The 22,456-nt window shown below is 37.5% G+C and overlaps 1 protein-coding gene across 5 annotated transcripts in view; it reads left to right on the top strand.

Annotated features, from left to right (window-relative positions):
* Positions 1-22,456, top strand: part of RBM33 (RNA binding motif protein 33) — a 95,910-nt gene that overhangs the window by 30,007 nt on the left and 43,447 nt on the right. For 4 of the 5 annotated variants that reach the window (XM_088158943.1, XM_088158969.1, XM_014872226.2 and 1 more), the window contains exons 8-10: positions 3,627-3,835; positions 5,622-5,925; positions 11,061-11,119. In XM_088158943.1, the coding sequence (XP_088015069.1) occupies positions 3,627-3,835; positions 5,622-5,925; positions 11,061-11,119 (572 nt within the window). The remainder of the gene's footprint in view (positions 1-3,626; positions 3,836-5,621; positions 5,926-11,060; positions 11,120-22,456) is intronic. The other variant, XM_088158964.1, reaches the window with a different exon arrangement.

Consider the following 22,456-nt stretch of genomic DNA (forward strand, 5'->3'; position numbering starts at 1 on the left):
CAAGATGAGACCAAGTGTAAAAAAAGTAAAAAGATGGTAAAAAAGATGTAAAAATAGTGTTCTCAATAAGGTAGCTATTTCCTAAACATTTTTTCATCCTAGATAATGTAAAGAATGGTTTTTCAAAGTTCAGAAGAGAGATATTGTAGGACAGATATGTAATTGATTTCTAGCAATACCAAGTTTGTCACCTTTGATAAGAAATACATATCTTCTTTCAGTGCCTGTAGGTGAAGTCTTCTCAGAGTGGGAATTGTCATTATTCTCGGGATGTAGTTACCTGTTAAGGACTGTAGAGAGGAAAAATGTCTTTGGTATTACCAAAGTAAAGTATTCCCTCTGTATCTAATAAAAAATACACAACCCAAACCCTTAGACTTATGCAGAACCAATTGCCAAGTGCTAACAAAGGTCAGTAGGATGTGGCAGTACTTGTTATGTCCTGCTTAGTTGGCTTATGTTCACTGTGATGCCTTGTGGCTGAGATTTCAGGCTGGGCTAGGAAATTAAAGTGAGTATTTTAAATTTGTCCAGTTGCTCTGTTTCCAGAAGCACAGAGTATCATTCAGTATGCAGCCCCCCTCATAAAAGAGTTGACTATATTTTGGCTGTGTGGTGATGTGTAGCTACATGCAGCACTTGAGGTGCTCATGGCATCAGTCTTAACTTTTGCAAGAAAGTTCTGAACCTGCACTTACGTGGTTAAGCAAAATTCTTTGCAGGTGGGACAGTTGCCCTCAGTGACATGTTGTGGGGGAAGTATGCTTGATGTTTATGTAATCTTTTTTATTTTTAAAATCCAATGGTTATATTGTACTTCTGTGGTCATAGGTGTAGTATGATTGTGATTTGTGTGAGATTTTTTTGGGGGATTTTTTTTTTCTAAAGTTGATGTTATATGTGTTCCCTACTCTGGCTGAAAAACTGAGCATGTAGACTGTGCCTTTAAGGACGTGGCCTTAAAAGTTTGAGAAATTTTTTGTAAAGTGAGGAGGAAAATAATTAATGTATTTTAAAGAGAGTGATTCTGGACATCCAAAATTGACAAACTTGACTTTGTATGGATGCTGTCATCCCTTCCTCAAGCTTAATCAGCACAGTGCTCTGAAGTAATTTTGTTTGCAGCAATGGAGCAATGGGAGAATGGGAGCAGCCCATTCTTTCTTCCAAAGTTCTTTCTATTCAGTGGCCTTCAATGTTTGCTCAAGAGGCTGAGAGACTTGGCCATGGTCTTGCTTTTTAGGAAGCCTAGCTCTGTTCCAGGTTCATTAAAAATTGCTTTCCTCAGGTGTGACTTTTAAGCTATTTAATAGGAACTTGGTTCTTATCTTGCTTGACCATCAGTGGTAGGCATTTGTTGCAATGACTGAACTTTATTTTCCAGGCTACAGCCTTGCTGAGTTCAGGGTTGTAGTGTGAAAGATGGCAGAGAAATTGGCCCTGCCTGTCCTATTCCTGGGAAAACAAAACAACTGTCCAAGCAGCAGCATGCCCAGGATGCCCTGCAGGACTTGGATCATTTCTGAATAAGGGAGAGTTATTCTTTTGTAACATGGTGGCACTCTCTCCCCCCATGGATATATGGGAAGTAGCAGTCTGTGTTTCAGGCAGGTCAGGTCAAAGCCCACGTTGGCCATTGCATGTTTGTGGTTTTCTGAAGATACACAACTTGCTGCAAGTGTGGAGAGGGAGGAGACTTGAAATCAAAGCTCAGTTTTTCCCATCTAACCAGCTTTTTTGATCCCTGTCAGCCAAAGATAGTTTTGGCAGTTGTTTTACTTGCATGTAATGCTTTTGATTGCTTTGGACAAGAGTGAATTTCTCTTCATTTTTGTCAGAAATGCACATTTGATACCTAAGACTTGAGGGACTGTGGTTCCTTCCCTCATTCTAAGGATTCTGTAAGATTTTCCTGATAAAGCCTGATTGTCTTGGGCTCTGCTGTGCAGGTCCCTTGAGGGCAAAGGTAGCATTTCATAAGAGTATTTAAAGCTTTATGCCATTCAGTTGTGGTGTCAGAGTGGAGAGAAAAGGAGGTAGAGAAACTTGTCTCATCACCAACGTGCAAAAATGAAATAGGAAACTTGGGCAGATCCTGGGCTTTTAGAAGTCTGTCATGTGTGCTGTGTTCTTACAGGCCACCAGCAGATTCAGAACTCTTAAAAATGGAAAAGCTCCTGCTTTGTGGAGGAGCTGAATACTTCTGAAAACTGGGACATGCAAATTTGCAGTCTTTGCAGCTCAGTCATGCAGGTAGTTTTTGTAGCCAAGTAAGAATAACTGCCACAGAGGGAATGCTCAGTGCTCACCCTTTTCTGCCCTTCTGTCAATCCTCGACTTCAAAGACTAATAGAGATTACTTATGAAGATGTTTAAGATGGTGGTTTAAGTAGCTTTGGCCTTTAGACTCACAAGAAATTGTAAGAGTTTTCTAATTGATTTAGTTATGTATTCTTGGGAGAGGATATCTGTCTAGTGGTGTGGAGACGTAGTAGTAATGTCTCCTGCCAGATACTGATTACTTTAAGTCTGATACTCAGATACTATGGTCACTGTGTGTAGTATTGACAAGTAAATACCATATTAATTCAAAATATGCTTTCGTTTGTCAGAAGCATGTTTGTTTTTAGTAGTTTAATTTTGCCTTGTTAGAGGCAGAAATAAATCACCATTAGGGGTAACAGAGGATCTGACTAGCACATGGCAAAAGATTCAGCTGCATATTTGAGTTAGTTTATTACCCCTTGTAAGTGATTGAAACCTGGTGAATGATTCTGCTTACACTTTCATAGTGTGTTTCCTGAAGTTTCTTGTAGATTTTTCTGTATTTTCAAGTATGTTTTCAGTATTTCCTATTTCATTACCTGGGTCTGTTACTGCATCATTTCTTCCTTAATGTCGTCAGCATTGTCCAAGGTTTCCAGCAGATTTGTCATCTTTGCTGAGTACCATGTGTTCTCTGGTGTTTACCTGTGATGTGAGTTGGGTGGGTGTTATCAGCAGCCATGTGTTTGACTTGAGCTGAGCACAGATTTTAATGTGTGTTCTCTCTTCAGTGGAATTACCACTTGTGAAGTACAGCTGGTTCTTATATCACATGCAAACAAAAAATAAGTAGTTATGTACTAGAAACACTTCAGCAAGGTGAATGTCCTCCTTTGGAACAGGACAATGTGCAGTCTGATGCGTAAAATCTGTTTATGTGGAAGACTCAAAAGATCCTTTACAGTAAAGTTTACTGCAGATTCATTGTCTTGCCTGATATCTGCAGATAAGGAGATGTTAAAGATAACACAACTTCGAGAGGAGCCACAGTCCCCTCTTGGAGCAGAAGGCAGACTTTGATACCATCTTCAAAAAGAAAACAACCGAACCTTTTTGTTCATGTTTGTTTCATTTATCTGCTGCTTTTTGCCTGTGCAAAAGACACAAGTATCTGGGCTTTTTCCTTTTAAAGATGTCTTTAATGAAATGTTAACATGCCACCTAAAGGAGATCAAAGTGCCTGCAAATTTTATGTTAGTTGCAAGAATTCTTCTGCAGTTCTGACAGTGTTTTATTTGTCATTGTGTTTTCCACCTTTTCAGCACAAAGCTAAAATATTTTCCCCCTTTCTCTCTCAACAGAGCTTTCTGCAGAAGCCCAAGCAGCTTTACGTGAATTTGAAGAGAGGGAAAGGCAGCTTAAGCAGGGGCGATACGGCTCCAGGAGAGGAGGGAGAAGAGGAGGCTCAGTTATGTGCCATGGAGTGGGAGAACAAAGGAGAGACAATAATGATAGGGGAAGAATGAAGGATCACAGGCCTGCACTGCTACCAAACCAGCCATCAGCAATGGTACCTTTTAAATCCTTAGTATTCCTTGAGCATCCTTGCAGGAAGTTGTGGAGAAATACACTTTAAATCATGAATCTTTGCAAAGGTGGAATATTTATTCCAGTGTAGACCTTCTGCTGTTTCAGGGCATTGTTAGGCAGTAGGGGTTTTGTGTGGTGTGATGATTGTAAAGTATGTGCTTAGTCCTGTTACTGGCTTCACCTTGAGCAATCTCAAGACTCCAAATCAAAAGTGCATTTTCACTGATGAATCAGTCAGACTTAGCTGCTGGTTTGCATGAGGATGGAGGAAAAACTGAATTCCTCTAAGAAGTCCACATGCTACATGGAAACATGTTCAGTCCCACATTATTCATAATAATGTAGTTTAAAAAATACGATTCTGTAAAATACTTACTGGGTTCTGTCAAGGTAATATTTTTGCTGATCTTTCTTTAAAAAACTTATTTGCATATAACCTATGCCACTATGGAGGTAAATAAAACCCTAGGACAGTAATCACCACTTCACTACTAGATAAGTTATTATTTTGGGATTTCAAATGAAATTTAGCTGTGTTACTACTTTATTTTACTCTGCTGTGCTTTATATCACAATATAAAAGACTTTTTCCATCAAAAAAGCCTTAAAAAAACCAAAACCAAGCAGCAAGTGATCAAGAGGGCAACACTTATTTTTTGTTCACCATCATAAAATATACTGGAAGCTGAGATTGTGGAACAAAGTCTGTGTATGTTTTTGCAGGACAAGGTCATCTGTGTTAAACAAAGATGATTTTTTCCAACAGCAGTAAGTAGGTGATGGTCACTGGCAGGAGTCAGTGGCTGTCTCATTTCTGAGAGCCCTGCAGTAGTATATTTCATGTTTTTTAAGTAGTGGAGGTTGAATTTTTTTTTCTGTTTTGCTGCAGTCCTTGCAAGTAATTTTGATTTTAAATGTAAATATTTTTGTCCTCATCACGGTGTCCTGTGCATACTATGTAGCTGCTTTGCTTTTTATGTGCTGCTGCTGAAAGAAACCATGTCACACCTTTGTTGCTAAAAGGTTGCCTCTTTGGGTCTCTTCTTGCACTGCCATTTGGAAAGTACTGGACTAGAGCTGAGATCTAGTAACTGACTTGAGAGGCAGAAGAATGTCTCTGAAAAGAGACACAATACTTTTTTATTAGCACTGATTTTGGCCATTTGTTTTTGAGAGTTGAGCAGCAAGAGACTTTGTTCTATGTTTGGAAAGATACCTTTGGAAGGTATCTTCAAATGAGTTTTTTCTTCAAGCAGTATGGATAGATGTGCTGCACTGATATTAAAGAGTATTTGAATTTGTGCTGCACTGATACCTGAATTTGTGTTTTGACTTTTCTTGCTAGTGCTAGCCCTGTTACCTCAGAGAGGCTCTTCTATACATGAGAGAAAAGGTAGTGGATTTGTTTTGATACTAGGACTCAGATTTCTAGTGATCTTCACATAAACCTTACTTTAGTTAATAACACTGACATATGCAAACCCTGACATACGAAACCAGACAGTTTCACTGTTAAAAATGATTGAATGTGTGTGCATTCCCTGTGCTTCTTTGCTGTCCCCTCCTTCCTATGAATGTTTTTGATTGCTCCTTTGTTCTCCTGTGCTGATGGTTTTTAGTAGTTCCAGTTGATTATAGGGAAAAGAAGTTTTTCTGTTCATAATTGGCTTTAATTGTTCTCCAGAGATGTCTTGGTTTTGTGCTCATTTATGTCAGGATATTTTAACTTTAAAGCCTAGTGACTCTGTTCTTTTGTCTGACTTTAGACTCACTCACAGAGGTTAATTCCAACACACCAGCAACCTGTTATGAGTCTGTTCCAGCAGCAACAACAGCAGCAGCAGCAGCAACAACAACAGCAGCAGCAACAACAGCAACAGCAGCAACAGTTACAATCTCTGCTTCCTTTACAGCATCAGCATCATTCTTCTCCTCCTCCAGGGCTACATATGCCCCCTCAGATAGAAACACCTCGAATAATGATGACTCCCCCTCCAGTGACACCTCAGCAACCGAAGAACATACACATAAATCCGCATTTCAAGGGGACGGTAGTGACGCCTGTGCAAGGTGAGCTTTCTGAACACCTTCCCAGTCATGCAAGCGTGACTCATCTCATTCTTTGCCAGAGATGGAACAATTTGTTTGTTTATCACTTCATGGAAATGTGCTTCTGGCTGCTCTTTTTTTTTCTTGAAGCTTGAAACAAATGTTTTGCCTGAAGTAAGACATAATGTTGTTGGACTGTGACCAACTGAACAAGCAAAGCCTTTTCATCTTTTATCATGTTTGCTATTCTAATGTAAAGCCTGAGAAGAGCAGTAAAAATGGAAACTGAAAAGAGAACATGATTTTTCAAAAAACTATAAATGTCAGTTTTCAAAACTGGGAAAGTACTACAATTTGGAAATTTCCCAGGACCATCTACCTGTTTTGGTGAGAGGGTACTGAGACACTCCTTGCAATGTAATTACTCTGTGAAATATACCAGTTGCTGTCCTTATTTGACAAGATAGATGCCCTCAATTTTCCTTTCACAGAATCACTTATTTTGATTTGCAAATATGTTTTTTCCTCTAAGTTAACACAAACATTTGGGCTACACTTCTGAGGGTAGCTCTCAGCAAAGCTCTTCATGTTACTGCTTATTTAGGAAGTGTTTATTCCCAAAGAGGGTCAGAAAAAGAGCCACCTGCATAGTTCTGATTTTTGATTATTTTGGGACAAGACAGACTAAATAAATATTTATACATACTTACTATTAGATTTTCTGTATTTTTCCCCCTTCACATCAGCAGAACTCCTAGCCAGTGCTGTCTTTGCGTCATTGATTTGACCAATGAAAAGTAGGAGTTTGGCAGGGTAGAATATTGCCAGCAATAGGGAGGTGTGTTGTGCTTCTCACAGATGGCTTTGTAGTAGCTGTATCAGAGCTTATTTTGCTTTTCCCTGTGGTGCTTCCCACCAAATTATGCATCAGGACAGACTACTTGGAAACACTCCAAAAGAGCCTTTACTTGTGGATTTGTACCTTCTGTGCATTTTTCTAGCACTACCAAAGTAAGTTACTGTCTAATGAGAAGCAAAAATTGCTTTTAGACTATTCTAGATGCCTTTTCTCTGCCCCTGTGAAACAGTACCACATCTTTTCTAAGTAAGCAAATGTGATTGTAATTCTGGTTATGACGACCGAGGGTTTGTGCTTTTGCCTAATGTCAAAAGTATCCCAGTGTATTTTCTTTCTTCTGTTTGTGGAGTTTTTTTTCACGTTACTGGGCAGCTTTAGGCTCTTCTCAGCTTTACCACTATGTCTATGGCACTGCAGCTGTTGGAGGTCTCTTGCTTGATATTGTTCATAGTCTGTTTTTTCAGTCTTTGTCCTCATTTTCCAGAAACTTGTGTACCTCCTACAGGTTAGGAGAGCTTCAGTATTGGATTTGTAAGGGGGAGGGTGGTTCTTGTGTTTTTTAGATCTTATATCTGCTGACTTTATGTGCACATTCATTTCTTTTCTATTTCATTGTAAAAGTCCAGATGTTTTCTTAGACTGAGCAGCCCTGGAGAATGAGTGATCGATTGTTGAATGGTGGTAAAACCTGCATTCAGCAAGGACATTCTTTGCTCTGTGTATTGATGGCAGCTGCTTCATATGAACTCCCTTTGTGCCATTCATTTTACTGAAAGAGTCTTTGGCTAGACTCCTGAATTTTCCTGCTAATAGGTGTGCAGTATATTATTAAATACAATGTTTTAAGTCACTGTAGAAATTTAATCTTCTTTATTAGAGAGCATGTATTGGAAGATGAGTCTCCTGCAGTGACTGAGAGCAGTGGCCATCTCAGTGTTAATCTGTAGCAGTACAGTTATGCTAAGTAAACACTTACACACATAAGGAAAATGTGAAAATGTGTTAGAAATCAGGAGCTTTCTGTAGATAAATGAGCATAATTCTAAAATCTTCAATGGTATTTGCATATTAAGGTGAATTTTAAAGCAGTCACTGCAGGCAAATGGTAGATAGAAATTCTAGTGGAGGGAGTGCTGTTCCAAACTTCCTCTTAGAAAGTCTTCCTTTAATCCAGCTACTTGAAACCCCAGTAGGCAGAGACTGATGGTTGACAACAAAAGGATGTGTTTCACTTGCAGCATCATTTCTTTCAGGGTAACAGGAAGGATGAAGGATCAGATTGACTTGGTATTCTTGATGATGTCCTGCCCCTTCTTGGATGAACGTATTTCCAGATGAGGGGCTTTACACATTGGAGAATACAGTCAGATAGGTGCAAAGTTTATTGGGATTCTGTTGTTGAAAATGTGATGCCTGGAAGCTAAAAATGCCATGTCTGGAAGTGCATGATATGCACACTTAGGTTCTGGTAATTTTAATGGTGTGCTGTCATGTTTTAGTGTAGACTGGCATTTTTTCCTCTCTAATTTTATGGCAGGATAAAGCTCACACACTTCTAATTGTCAGCACCAGGGACACTTTTCCTAACTGCAGATCATAGAAATACACTTTTGAAACATCTTTTTGGTTGGAGTTAGTCTTGAAATGCATCGACTATATCATGATTTTCTAAAATAGACTCAAACCTCCTGTAAATTGTTACAAAATTTTCATGTGAATAAAATACAGGAGCTCTAGTAGACAGCTACTTCAGCCTGAAAAGAAGAATCCTATCGTTGGCTTATTCCTTTGATGTTTCAAAGGCAAATCTCTTCACAGTAGCCACCGTCTCCCTTCCCAGCCTTGAATTCTGATTTGGAAAAATAGTTACTTTCAAGTCTGTTTTGCTTCAAATGAATTGGTACTGTTTTTAGTCTTTGAAGCTTCATAAATGATTAAGGACTTGGTCTATAAAACCCCTAAAAGATGAACCTCTGTGGATACCTGCTGCAGGTACTGTGCAGTTGGTGTTCAGCTGTGCCTCCTGTGGCATTTGAAACCAATATCTTTTAGCTTGTCTCATAGTTTTATCTTTTTTTTGTGTCCTAGTCCACAAATTAATTTTGAGTTGTAGGTAGTAATTTTTGCTGAATGTGTGTCCAAACTTGAGGTTGATCAATTTATTAATGCTGGAGGACTGTACACAGATGTACTACGAAATACTGATTTAACCTGTGATAATAGATGCTGCATTTTTTCCCCTTAAATGTTTATACCACAAGTAACTATTTCAGGGATACTGTGGTGCTGCCAAAATTGACATGAACTAATGAGCAGTTTATGGCAGCTTGGTATGTCATTTACCTTTTGAAAACTGTTTGGTGTCTTGGGAAAAATCACGTTGTAATTCTCCTGAATAATCAATGTGGGAATTGCTTCTTCATCTTTACAAGTATAGTATTGGAATTTGTAGCAAGAAGCAATTTAATCTTCTTAAAATAGTGTCTTACACCATGCTGTGTATTATTTTTGAAACATAACTTTTCACACCTATGGAATATTTGACACCAAGAAAATGAGGGCTTGAGACTTCTTTGCTGCTTAAGAAAGTGTCCAAGGATTGAAAGGGCACAGAGTTTGAACTACTATCTTTCATGAGTATTAAAGTAATTTGTTTTAAATATATAAATATATGAATTTATATCCTCCTGCTGGAGGCAGGATACTGAAATAGACTCTAGTGCTCTGTTCAGTTGACTTTTCTCTACATTTCCCACCTTAGGCTCTTTTTCTCAGTGCCTCTTTGACCTGTAATACCTGAACTGTTTTAGGACTAGGTCTGTCAAGAGCATCCTGTCAATTTTTTGGCCATGTGGCCATGGCTGTTTGATACTGACAGATGTTCATTAGAAGCCAGGATGAAACTATTCCAGTAATTTTCTCGTGTAATGTGATACAAAGCTTGCACACAGTCCTGCCTTGCTGAAAGACTGCTGCAATTAGTTTACCCCATCAGTCTCTGAACCAGCAAACCACAAGTACTTAACAAAAGTGGATAGAAACCAGACATGGACATGAACTGAAAAAAACCCCACTAATGCATTTGTTCTTGTGCTTTGGTTACCAAGGAAAAAGGGATTTTTGAGGCATCTTAGCAAACTTCTGTGTTGGGAAATGCACCCAAAACTCCTTCAAACTAGCAGGATTTCTTAGTATCTTTCCTTCTCTGAAGTGTAACACAGTAGCTGTCTGCAAAGTCAGTTTTTAACTCTGCCTGGAAAATATTTCCCTGTCACTTTTAGAAGGGCTAAAAAGAAGCAGAAGAATCTTACTGAAAGCTTTTAGTAAATGAGCAAACACTATGTGTAGTTTGAAATGCTTTATTTAACTTCTCTAGGCCTTTTGCTTAACATGGAAATGTTTGTATTTTTGATCACTTAGACAACTCTAATAGGGGATAAAAAGGGGAAAATGGGAAAGCTGTCATTATACTTTGTATTCAAGATTCGAATATAGGTTAAGTTCCCAAGATGATCCAGCTGTAGCACTTTGTGCATTTTGCCATAACATTAAGTGAATGTTTTGGGAAATAGCTTTTAGTGACTAGCCTTTCAAAGTGCAGGATTTATAAGGACAAATAATCCATGTTAATCCCTGAAGTACTAGTTTCAGAGGTTATTTTTCAGGAAAAGGTCTCCTAATTCTTCTTGGTGTCTCTATGCAATCGCAGTCATCTGAGATCAGCAGTTCTGTGATCACAGTTGCCCATACCACTGTGGTGGCAAGGCCAGGCTAAGCAGTTTTTGTGTGCTGTTAATTGCAGCTGCCTGCCTCATTTTACCCTCACAAGCAGTGATTTTATACCTGTTAGTGTCTCTCATGTCCATGCTTCTTGTGGTAGCTTGGTGGTGAGACTGGGAGATGCCTTGGAAATGTTGAGTGGTGTGAAGTTGAGAAGGCAAATTAATCGTGTACCCTTCTATTTGAAACATGAAATTATTGTTAGTGTCTCTGTCAGCTTTGTCTAAGAGATGTCTTTGGCTGAATAACTATTCTAGTTTGCCTTCCTGCAACAAGGAGCAATTTAATTCTGGAAAATGCAGAACTAAATTATGCAAATTAACTAGGAGAAGCCTAATTGCCCTGTTGCATGTTGCAGGGGAGGGAACGGTTGCTCAAAGTTAATTGTAGGAACTGTGACATGCGAGGGTAAAAGTAGCAGATTTTAATAATGGCTTTTTATTGCAACTCCTTTTGGAAATAACTGCAACAACTGTTAGGTAAAACAAATGGTGTTAAAAGGTACTTCTTGTTTCAGTGCCCTTGCTGCCAGTTCCCGCCCAACCAAGACCTGCTGTAGGACCCCAGAGATTTCCTGTGAGTAGCAGCTGTTTCTTCTTCTCTGATATGGATAAGCATACATTTGCAAGGAAATATTAATATAGCAAATAAAAGCTGTTCTAGTGAAATATAATTTTAAGGATTTGTAAATATTGACAATACACTCTGCAGTTGAAAATGTTTGTTAAAAGCTTAAGGTCAATGGATTTTTGAGAGTAGAATTAATTCTGTTTAACTGTAAAATTGTTGAACCAGTCTCTCCAGTGGGAAAGGCATGAATGCATCTTGTCTTAAGGAATACGGGCTTCATTTTATTACTTGACTCTTTCTGTATAAATAGAATCCTTATTTTATTTGATATAATAAAAGGCTATTTGAAATAATCCCTAAGCTTAAAAAGCAGTAATATGTATTTATTGTAAAATGCAGCAATCGTTTTTTATCATTACTAAAGGTATTTCAACAGTCTTGTGTTTCTTATATAAAAAATAGAACTGGCATTGAATGACCTTGCTTTCTTTTATGTTTCTAGTTTTGAAAACAAACTTAGCTTAGCTGCTTCACTAGGCTAATTCACTTCATAATTTTTTAACTCTCTGAATGGAAAGGGTGCATGCTTCTAGAACTTTTCTCATAATTTCAGTTTTGTTATCCTAAATTTCTAGTTGAAATGCTTAGCAGAGTATGAAAATAAGCAAAAGATCTAGGATGCAATATTGTCTGAAGTATTTTCAAGTAAAAACCTGTGTATTATGCTTCCCAAATATATAAAACACAAAAAATATCCTTTTTTGATGTGTGCAGTGTTGAAGAAGGAAAATAGATGTCTGAACTTCTGTGTAGTATCACAGAGTAAATTACTGGCATAGAGATCAGATGTGCTGGAAAGAAGTAGATTTCAGGAACCTGCTGTGACTTTTGATTGCCCAGTGAGGACCTGTTTTTTAATGCAGAGTATTTTGCATACAGGACATATAACTGATGAATTGTGGCATTTTGGTTTTGCAGAGAAACAGTCTTTACATTGCTGCATTTCTTCTGTGACATCTTAAAAAATTAAGCTGTAAACCTACAGTTTCATTAAGTAAATCCATGTTATATTTTATCTTCAATAAAATATTTTTGAGCTTTTTTTAAATTAAAAATATTGTGGTTTTCAGAGGAAGTAGTTTTCTTCTGCCTTTAGTACCTTATTTACATTTTGAAAGTAATTTTAATTGTTATTTTTTTATGAAAACACGTGTCTTGCATTTGTTTTTCTTTGATGCTAAGTTGATTTGCCAATAAACACAATTTGGGATGGAAAAGAAGTTGGAGGATAAGGAATATCTGTAAAGGCATTGTAATTGGCATCTTTAAAGTGTGTTTACATCAGCGTAGAAAAATTGGAAATTAATTTTTTTTTAAATTGAGTGCAAAATTAGATTTTAGTTCTGTTCACTTTTGGGGGTGCAAGTTGAGAAGTATTGCAAACCCAACTAATCTATATGTAGCAGTTTTTAAAAGGGAATAAAGTAAATGGAACGTTTTTTGGTAGGACTCTTGCTCCTTTAGCCTGCAGCAAAAACTTGACTGCTTGCTGCCTTTTTATTTATATAAGCAGTGCACCAGATAAGAGTCAGTGTAATTAAATTTTCATGAAGAGGAGGAGGGCTGACTTTACTAGGAGGATCTGGCACTGTCATTTGGTTGCCCTGGCTGGTTTTTTCCTACTTCAGCAGTAACATGCTACTGACCCTGAGAAAGTTGCTTCATCTTTCCATGGCTCACTGAGTTATAAAGTGGACTTCGCTTATGAAGTACTTTATAAATTTTGCATAGGTTATCAGTCATATTAGGATTAGGAATTAAGTGTCACTGTGTACATATCTCATGTTTGTTTTATTAAATGTAGTATGTTAGCTCTTGAGCTGAAGACAAATTTACTTTCTGACTAACGTTTTATCTTGCAGAACTACCTTTTTTGCTGTTACATGTCAGATGCCTTTGTGCTATTATAATTCACTTGTTTATGTATAAATGTTGACTTAAAGCAATGCAGCAATGGTTAGACAATTTTGACAAGCCGTTTGAAAAAGATCAAAGACTTACTCCAGACTACATACAGTTCATTCAGCCTTTTCTTCATTGTGTAAAGAATCTCTGGATATGTAATAACTTGAATTTGCTCTTGTTTTCAGGATTGCATAATCAAAGGATAATAGTTAACTGGTTTTTCTGATTGCTTTGCTTCTAAAAGATAGTGGGGTTATAACTAAATATTTGCAGTCTGCTTTCCCCTTGAACTTTGAACTCGATGGTTTCTTGTGCTTGAACATGGCAGAGGTGGAAACATGAAAAGTAATTAAATTCTTGCAAGAAGAGACCAGATGTGGGCAATGCCATAACTGAAGGAAAAATTTGTCTCTGACTTTCTATCTAATGTAGGAGAGAAACCTCAGTGCAGAGAACCTGTGCTCCAAATACGGGAAGAACTTCAATCAGAGCTAATCAATTGCCAGTCATAAATCTATTGGAAACCAGGTGTTGTTAATTTAGGGCTGATGAAATGACTTGTAACCATGTAATGGTTAATTCTTACAACCTTCTGCAGAAAGATGTAATTGAAGGGTTGAACAAAGTTGTAATGAGCGTGTTAACATATAGTGTGCGACCTAAATTATAGGAAATAATGTAGTGCTATGTCAGGCTAGTGTTGATCAGGACTGAACCTGCTTAGAGTGGGGACTGATTAAATTCCCTTAACCTTGAATCTCAATTTTAGTATTTCAGTGTAGAGCTCATGGTTCAATTATTTATTTCCTAAAACTTAACTCCTGGAATGTTTAGAGAGGGATTACTGGAAAAGATGCAAGGGAATGAATGAATCTGAATGTGTTGCCTACAGAGTTACTTCAACACTTACAGTAATCTTGAATCAAGCAATCAAGTTGTCTTATCTGTTACTCTGTAAGCATTTGAGGTGACTTGGTGTGAATGGTGTTAGAGCTATATGCAACTGATAAGGACTGAATAAATGGTGGATCTGAGGTGTGTCACAACTGAGAAACACGGTGAACTTGTGGGATCTGGGAGCTGAGGATGTGAACTCTGTCTGAATTGCACAGTACTCCTGGCTGTAGTTCATAGTAATCTGGTCTTCAAGCATGATTTGAATTAACCTGGAGCTGTGCAAGTGTCAAGTGCATGTTTTCTTTAAACAGTTTAAAGAATAGATTAAGTAACCTCTTTGCCAGAGTCCTTCTGAAGGTCTGGCTTTATCATCTGCCTTTGCTTTAAGGTGGTTAAGAGGCCTTTTCCAGAGCTCCTGTCCCAGTGTTGGTATTTCACAAACAACGGTCTGCTTTGGGGACTGATCCATTTGAAAGAAGGTTACAGAAGACTTTATTCACAGACTGCTCATATGAGTCTTTGGAACTTCTCATGTGTTTTCTAACCGATTTACTAATTCTTGTGGATGCCCCGAGTGCAGGGAAAGGAGCTGGAGGGTTTTATATTACACAAGAGGGACCACTATGATTCCTGTCCTTCATCCAGTGTTTGTTATTTGGGCTAATTACTCTTTCAATTCCTGTGTTCTGTGAAGAAAGATGGGGTAAAACAAGGGAAGAGGAGATGAAATAGAAAATGGAAGAGATATTTCTCAACACTTTATATTATAAAAAGGCTGCTGCTAGCTGACTATTGCAGAGGCCCAGACCATTAGTGAGTATGAAGTCGGAAGTTAAGGGATGAAAAAATCTGGACCATCAGCTTATCTGAGTCCACCAGCACATTCCATGTCGAAAATACTTCAGTGTTTGCCTGAAATAAAATTTATAGAAGCTTTTAGCTTCAAACATCATTTATTTAACCTAATAAGCACCAACGTAATAATGACTACATGACACGTGTGCAGTATTTTAGGGACATACAGAAGTGAAAAGTGTTGTCATGCCCACTTTGGGATGGAACGAGGCAGAGGGAAGGTGTCAGTGTTCTTCAGCCAGAAATTGTGAGGTATCCCTAGCATCCAGATTTGTGCCTGGAGTGTGGGGCATTTGGAGAGAAGAGGAAGCTGCAGAGAACCTGCCTCCCACTGCTAAAGGCAGAAGAGAGGGATTCCTCAGGTCTGAGGTCATTCCCCCTCTGTTCCTGACCTGGATCCTCCTCTGAAGCTGCTGCAGAGAGAGCAGAGCCTATTAATGGAGCTGTATGGCTTTGGCTGGGAAAACTTTCAGGAACCTGGGGTCAGTTCTCATTTAGCTGTTGTCCCTAAGCTGTCACCTTGGGTGTGGTGTGAGCTGGGCAGGTGTCCAGCCCACAGACGTCTTTGGTCAGCTGGAGTTTCAGAGCTGAAATTTGGAAACAGTCTGAAGTGGCACCAAGCACAAGATCAAGTGGCACCAGTGTCTACCTGACTAATTTGTGCCAGGAAGGCTTTGCTATTTTTTAATGCACAATTTTTTTTTTTTATAGGATACCTTAGTGCACTGGTCTGTCTTTCAGATAACTCTTGGATTGATGTCTGAAGAAGCTGAATTGTAAAACATAATTTACGTTTTATTTAGTATTTTTAAGACTTTATTAGGATGACTTATCCTCAGGCCCTTGTGAATAGCCTATGTTGTATGTCTTTTTTATTCCCGGGGGTTTTGACATTATTTGTTTTTGGAACTTAGAACTTCTTTTTAAAACAGTCTTTATCTTGAATACATTTTTTTCCTTAAACAGCACATACCTTAGTAAACTTTCTTCGTGTTCTCATTGAACATGCTTCCACTTGATCTCCAGCACATCAGGTAGTGGTGTGTCAAATGGATGCATAGAAAGGCAGTTGATTAGTTTTGATTCATTTTTTCCACCATTTCTGGAAAAAGTAGTTTGATTTCTGAGCTTTCAAGTGTTGTTTATGTTCCAGACACTATTTTTAAACCCTTCTTTATGATTTAATCTGTGAGAGGTTTTTAAACAAGTGACCAGTCATTGTTCAAAACAGAAGTTGCTGTCCTTCATGGTCAATTGCTTGAAACATTTATTTAAAAAAACCCAATGTATTAGTGCTATACAAATTAATTATAAAAGATAGATTAGAATACAGCTTACTTATTTTTTCCTAGGTAATCCTTGGACTCACATGGATTATCCTACCATTTTATCAAACGTGGATTGGCTTAATGGTATTACAGTGGGCCTGTGGTCTGTGGCTGCACCAGCTCTTACAGGATGTAGAGGCAGGAATTTGCAGTGCTTTCAAAAAACAAACTCCTTGCAAAAGTGTTTGCTGTGTGTTGTGGGAAATGCAAATAGGGAGGAAATTTTTTCCCCATTGTTTCAATTCAATCATGAGTTGCTACATGTGAGTAAGAGTTTTTTAGCAATTGTTATTAATGTGGGCTCATACTGTGCAGTGCTCATAGTAAGGACAAATTATAAACAGCCCTTCATCTAACCACAGGCAGTCATTTTAAAGTGATATTTAGTAACCTGTACATGTTTGCAGTGGTATGTATGTAGGAGACAAACTGTTAATGGAAATAAAAAGCCACTTGTGAAAATGATTCTCTTACTTCCTCACAATTATTTTGCTTTAGCTATGGCTTCACTATAATGAGTAACAGTAAATGAAATTTTCTCTCTATCGCTGTGTAGTAGTGGCAGATCACAGGTAGTGTAGAAAGCATTTTGTTTTCATTTAACAGAATACATGGTATCAGGTGGTGTTGATTGACATTTCTTGGATACTGCTTTACACAGCATTTCATGCAAATCATGTTTGAATGAGACTGCTGCATCAAATTACATTTCTTTCAGATTATAGCTCTTGCAGATGTGAGACAGAGCTCGTTCAGCAGCTAGCAAAAGGCTTTGGTTTTTAACAGGTACTGTTTTCACAACTTGACTGCAAAGCTCTGTAATTACAGCACTTAAGATAGTGAAGGAATGATGGGCACTTTCTCTTATCAGATCTATAAGTAGTAGCAAGCAAATGCAGCATGAGCTCGCTCCAGCTGTCAAGTATTGTCAGGCTGCCATAGAGGGAATGCAGTTTAAAATGCAGGTGACATAATACCCAACATCCTCCATTTGCTAGTGGGCTTCTGATTAATCACGATTACCATACATTATCATACCATCAAATTTAATCATATCAATGAATTCCCATCTGCAGGAGGAGCAGCAGCAGCTAAACATGATGGTAACAGCTATTAAATAAGAGAGAAATGGCTGGTATCTAAATGCAGTAACCCTTTAACTTGTCATGTTGGCTCCAGTGTGCACGTGCTCTGTAGACAGTAAAATGGAGCAGAAAACTTGTACATTTATATTTTATTCTTACTGTCACTTATCTTTCTGTTAGGTAATTGCTGTTTAGCACAGCCAAAGAAAACCAGTATTGTAGAATTTTTTTACCCTGTGTTAATGACTGTAGATCTTCAGTCTCAGCTTTTCAGAATCACATAATGGCTGAGCTTGACAGGGACCTCTGGAGGTCACCTGGTCCATCCCTCTGCTCAAGCAAGGCCACCTGAAGCCAGTTGCCCAGGACCACGTATGGATGGCTTTTGAATATTTCCAAGGATGGTGCAAGTGCTCAGGCACCCTCACAGTAAAAAAGTTTCTGTTTATCCAGTTATGTAGGTCGTACTTTAGTTTTGCTGTATTTCTATGAACGAAATGTGAAGCTTTTAAAAAAAAACACTGTAAGCAAAGCACAAATTTTTATCAATGCAGAAAAGATAAAAGTATTATGCATATGCTATTCTGCCATTAATTAAGCACTGTTACAGAGTTACTTTGCAGAAATCAAGACTTGTAAATGTAAAGAAATCCAATTAAAATATACAGTCTGCTGAGTACAATACTGTAAGAGTAATCTAGAGCTTAAACACTGAATAGAGAACTAAAATATATCTATTATAATACTGGAGAGTATTAGATGATAGTACAGTTATCATAAGCTATTTCACTGAGATGAGAAAATGTTCTGTTAAAAGATAACTCAGTACATTTGTGTCATCATAATATGAAAAAGGGTAAATCTATAAACAGATATTTATTCAACTTCTGTGCCTTCAGTTCTTGCTAATTCTTTAGAGCATGAAAGTGAAAATGCTCCATTTTATTATAAAGCAGTAAGTCACTACTGTTACAATAAAATAATTCAGATTCAGACAGTTATTATGGGTTGACTGATTAAAATGTTCCAGCCTACTTACCCAATGCATAAATAGTACCTGCAGACATACTGGGAACTCTGAGTATATAAAGTTCTGACATCAATGTGTTTGTAAGGTCAGAGATGTGCAGAACACCTCAAAAATGAGATTTCCTAACAGAACTAAAAATCATCAATCCAGTAATTTGATTACTAAATAATCAGGTCCTTTTCAAAGTCCAGGTTAGCAGCAATTCCCCCTTTATTTTCTATTAAGCTGTCTGCTTCTTGACTTTTTTTGTAGCAACTTGACCATTTTTTGTTAAAGGGAGAAGCATCATCTGCAAGTCGCAGTCTGAGGTTCTCAGATTGGTTTTCAATAAATTGTAACTGCAACTTCAAGCTTGGAGTGTAATGTAGAAATCTCGAATTTGTTATTCCTGATCCATTTAGTTGTAGCCTCAAGTTGTTTTGAATTGTTAATGACTTGTAGACCACCAAGATAGACGTAAACACCATGATAATATTTCTGTGGAGTAGTTTCTGCAAAGTCCAAAGAGAAAGATCTTATCTCATTAGTTCTGACAACAGGAGGGATTCCTAATTTTTTACACATCCATAAAACTGTTAACTTTCAGCACAGAAACTATGCAGAAGGATTTGACTGTCTTTTACTAAATGATTATGAAATCCTCATCTTTCAAGGGAGAGTTAATTGTTCTAAATGACAATAATGTCTTCTCCCCAATTTGTTTGTATCGTACTTAATCTTAAAAGTTAGAGGGCACAAAAAAAATGATAATGCAGTCTTCTACACCCCACTCCTGCAGAGGATTGCGAACTTAAGTGAAACTAAATCTTCCAGATGAATTAATTTAAGAATGCAGTGTTAAAGAAATTCCTTAGGTTTGTGGCTTGAGAGGTTTGGGTTTACCCTTCCTTCAGTCTGTGCAAGTTGCAACAACTTGTTTGTCACCCTATTTCTCAGTATGGCCTGTCTCTGCTGAAGGCACTCTTCCTTTATCCATACAAAATCGATGGATGGGAGTGTGGATTTTTTGCATGTTCAGCACTTTAAATTAGGAATTTAAATCTAGAGTTGGGATCTAGTTACTAGAACATTGTCTATGTCTGTATTTCATTAAGGATTCTCTGAAGCAGAAGTTCTCCTGTGGAGAAGTGGTTTCTTATGGGCCCATCTGCTTTTGTTGCTTCTCTTAGAAACACACTGAGGTTGAGAGTACTTTTGTCTCCATTTGCAATATGAATCTGTTCCTGCTGGATGTATTGTAGGCATGCCCTGAAACTTGCTGAAAAGGGACACTTTTAGTATAGAATAATTCTAATTTTTAGCTTTAGTCTCCTGAACTGTTAGGGATTGCCAGTCTGCTAGGAATACCCATCTCTCTCTGTATTGCCTGTGTTACTTATTTTAGCTGTTTGATCATGAGTTGGCTTAAATAACAAGGGATTCCATGCCTTTCCTTCCTTGCTTGTACTGGTTTGCCATGTTGGCTGAATTCTATTTTGAGACCCTAAACAGTGAAATAGGGCATTGGTGATTTATTTCTCTTACACATGACCTGGACTTCTGCCTAAGCCTCCCAACACTTGCTTGTCACTTGGAGTTGTGTAATGTCAAAGAGGGGTTTGTCCAAGTTCTGTGGTACATTTTAATATTAAAAATTACATTCAGCTCAGTTGAAAATATTGACCCATTCTCTCTGACTCAGTCTGCCTGTAGTGCCAGGATCTGTGCAGTCCACAGACTTGAACCAGTGCTTGGCTATCTCTGTACATCTTCCCCTCAGAAAATATATTCCAGAAACTTTGAAAAGACTCATATATGGGTAACATAAAACTGTTGTCTGGACTTTTATGGGCACTCTGAACTTTTTTGTCCATAATTGGCATGAATTCAAGGTGTGTCTTTTATATAAGATGATCTTATCCTAAATCTTTTGAGAAAACTGGTGCTTGCTAGGTTTAGTTCACCTTGGACCTATATGATTGTCACAGACATCAGAGGAACAATACTGAGTCACTGAAACTGTATTTAAAAAGAATTAATTTAATAATAAAAAATTTCTGTGCGTCATTCCTTTCTGTATGCTGTGCAAACTAAAAGAATATGCTGTGAAATTGGAAGACTCATGTTTTGTGGAAGATATTGATGCATATTTCTGCTTGTAAATTTTTGAACCATATCCAAGATATATGAGCAGGGTTTCCTACACAGGAGGATGAAAAGTCAGTTCCTTGCACAGAAGGTAGTCAGTTTAGGAAAGCTTTTCAAAAAGTCTGGGGGCTGCTGAAATAAGAGGATTAACATCTTGTGACAGATGGCTATAGTTTTAATTGTCATAGGTTATAGTGGTCATTATTCTTTGCATTTAAACCATATAAGAAGAATTAACTGAGTGGCCCTGCTTAACTGTCAATGGGGTTCTCCTAGCTCTTTGCATTTTAAGTGAGATTAATAAATGAAAACATGTTGTACAGGCAGGGTGTATTTTATTGAAAGATTCATGAAGTTTCAATGACATTGTTAAGGTATTTAATTAGTCTCATGAAAAAAGTGGAGTGACCCTTTTAGAGAAGCTGATAAATCATATAATAGCTGTTAGATCCTCTTTATTCCTTGCTTTATAAGATTAACTTTGTGCTAAGCAATTTATGCTAAGTTTTCCCTTTTATTGGTAACCAAAGTTATCTGTGCTTCATGAATAGATTATTGGAGATAACATCATGTAATTAACAAGAGATGCAGAAAAGTAAAAGTACAATTTGTGTAAGAATTGTATGAGAGAAAATGTTAATTTCTTAACTAGGAAGGATATTTAAAGGGATAAAAGGAAGGCAGAATAGTGCAGTTCTTTGAAAGGATTAAAGTAACCTTATCTCGTGTTCTTTCAGAAGGTGGGATTGCATGAGTGTGTGAAAGTCATGTTCAATGAGCTATTCTCAACTCTAATGAATTGTAGACATAAGTTTGCATTGCTTTTTTTTTTCCAAAAGTGATTGATAAGGTGTAGGTTATGCCTTAGCTATACTGAATAATTGAAATTAGTGAAAGGGGAAATTGTACAACTGCAGTTACTCAGAGTTGTATAAAAATGTCAGTCTGAAGTGCAATAAGTCACGGTGTGTGTGGGAGGAAGAGTGGGTACGTTTTTTATAAGAGTAAACATCACAAATCAAAGATTAAAGACAAAATAACCTGTCAGTAGAACTTCACTGTGGTGTTATCTTCTCCTTTGAAGTATTTCTGAAACGTCTGTGATTGTGTTCTCTTAAGAAACCTACACAGAATTCACAGAATCCAATTTCCAATGTAATTTCCTTCTAGACCTCAGGTCTTATATTCTTGAACACCACCTTTTTTCTTCCTGAATTTTCAAAATAAAATTGGACGAGGATAAATTAAATTATGGAGTTCAGGGCTTTCCTTAAAAACAGGAAAAGATACAGGTGTCTGTTGGGTCATTCTTATGGATATTTGGTACCTGTCGTGGTAACCATTTGTGTATGGATGTGAACCAACCTTGTGGAATCCTACTGGGAAGGCACATACATTTTTTTTTTTTGTCCTTTCCCTTCGTATTAAGAGTTGACCCCAATGTTGGACTGAGATGTAGAACCTTGGAGCTGTGGCTGATCGTATGAATTTGCAATTTTCTTTTGTTAGGTTGGAACTTGTTAGCTTGAAAATAGGTGTTCTGAACACTGAGTAAGAAAGTTTCCTGAAAGATTTAATAATGGTGAAGTAATAGTTAAAATGTTTTTTTGCAGGGACTCTTAGCTGATGTGTGTACTGAATAGTTGGGTGTAATTTGAAACTATCCGGATAGCAAAACCATGAAAAATGGGAGTAACTACTGTGCATATAAAGATTTATTATGCATCTATGTTACAGTATGCTTATTTTATCAAAAATAGACCATTATGAAACCTGGCTTTTGCACCTGCTCTTCATTAATTTTTGAAGTTAAATAGCTCTGAGTGGTCTTTTCTACCAAATACCAGAGGGCACTTGGGGGTTATTAGCAACAAATGCTTGCTGAATGTAGAGTTTAACATTAGTGGTAAAATAATCCACTACTAAAATTGTAGTTTAACTACTGTTAAACACACACAAAAAAAGAAAAACCACCAAAAAAACCAAGCCCACCCTCAAAAGCTTTAGGCCATGGAGAACTTTAGGCCATGTTGTATTATTTTGTACTGGTTTTAGG

Source organism: Sturnus vulgaris, chromosome 1 (genome assembly GCF_052056855.1).
Source record: "Sturnus vulgaris isolate bStuVul1 chromosome 1, bStuVul1.hap1, whole genome shotgun sequence".
In the NCBI taxonomy this organism is placed as follows: Eukaryota; Metazoa; Chordata; class Aves; order Passeriformes; family Sturnidae; genus Sturnus; species Sturnus vulgaris.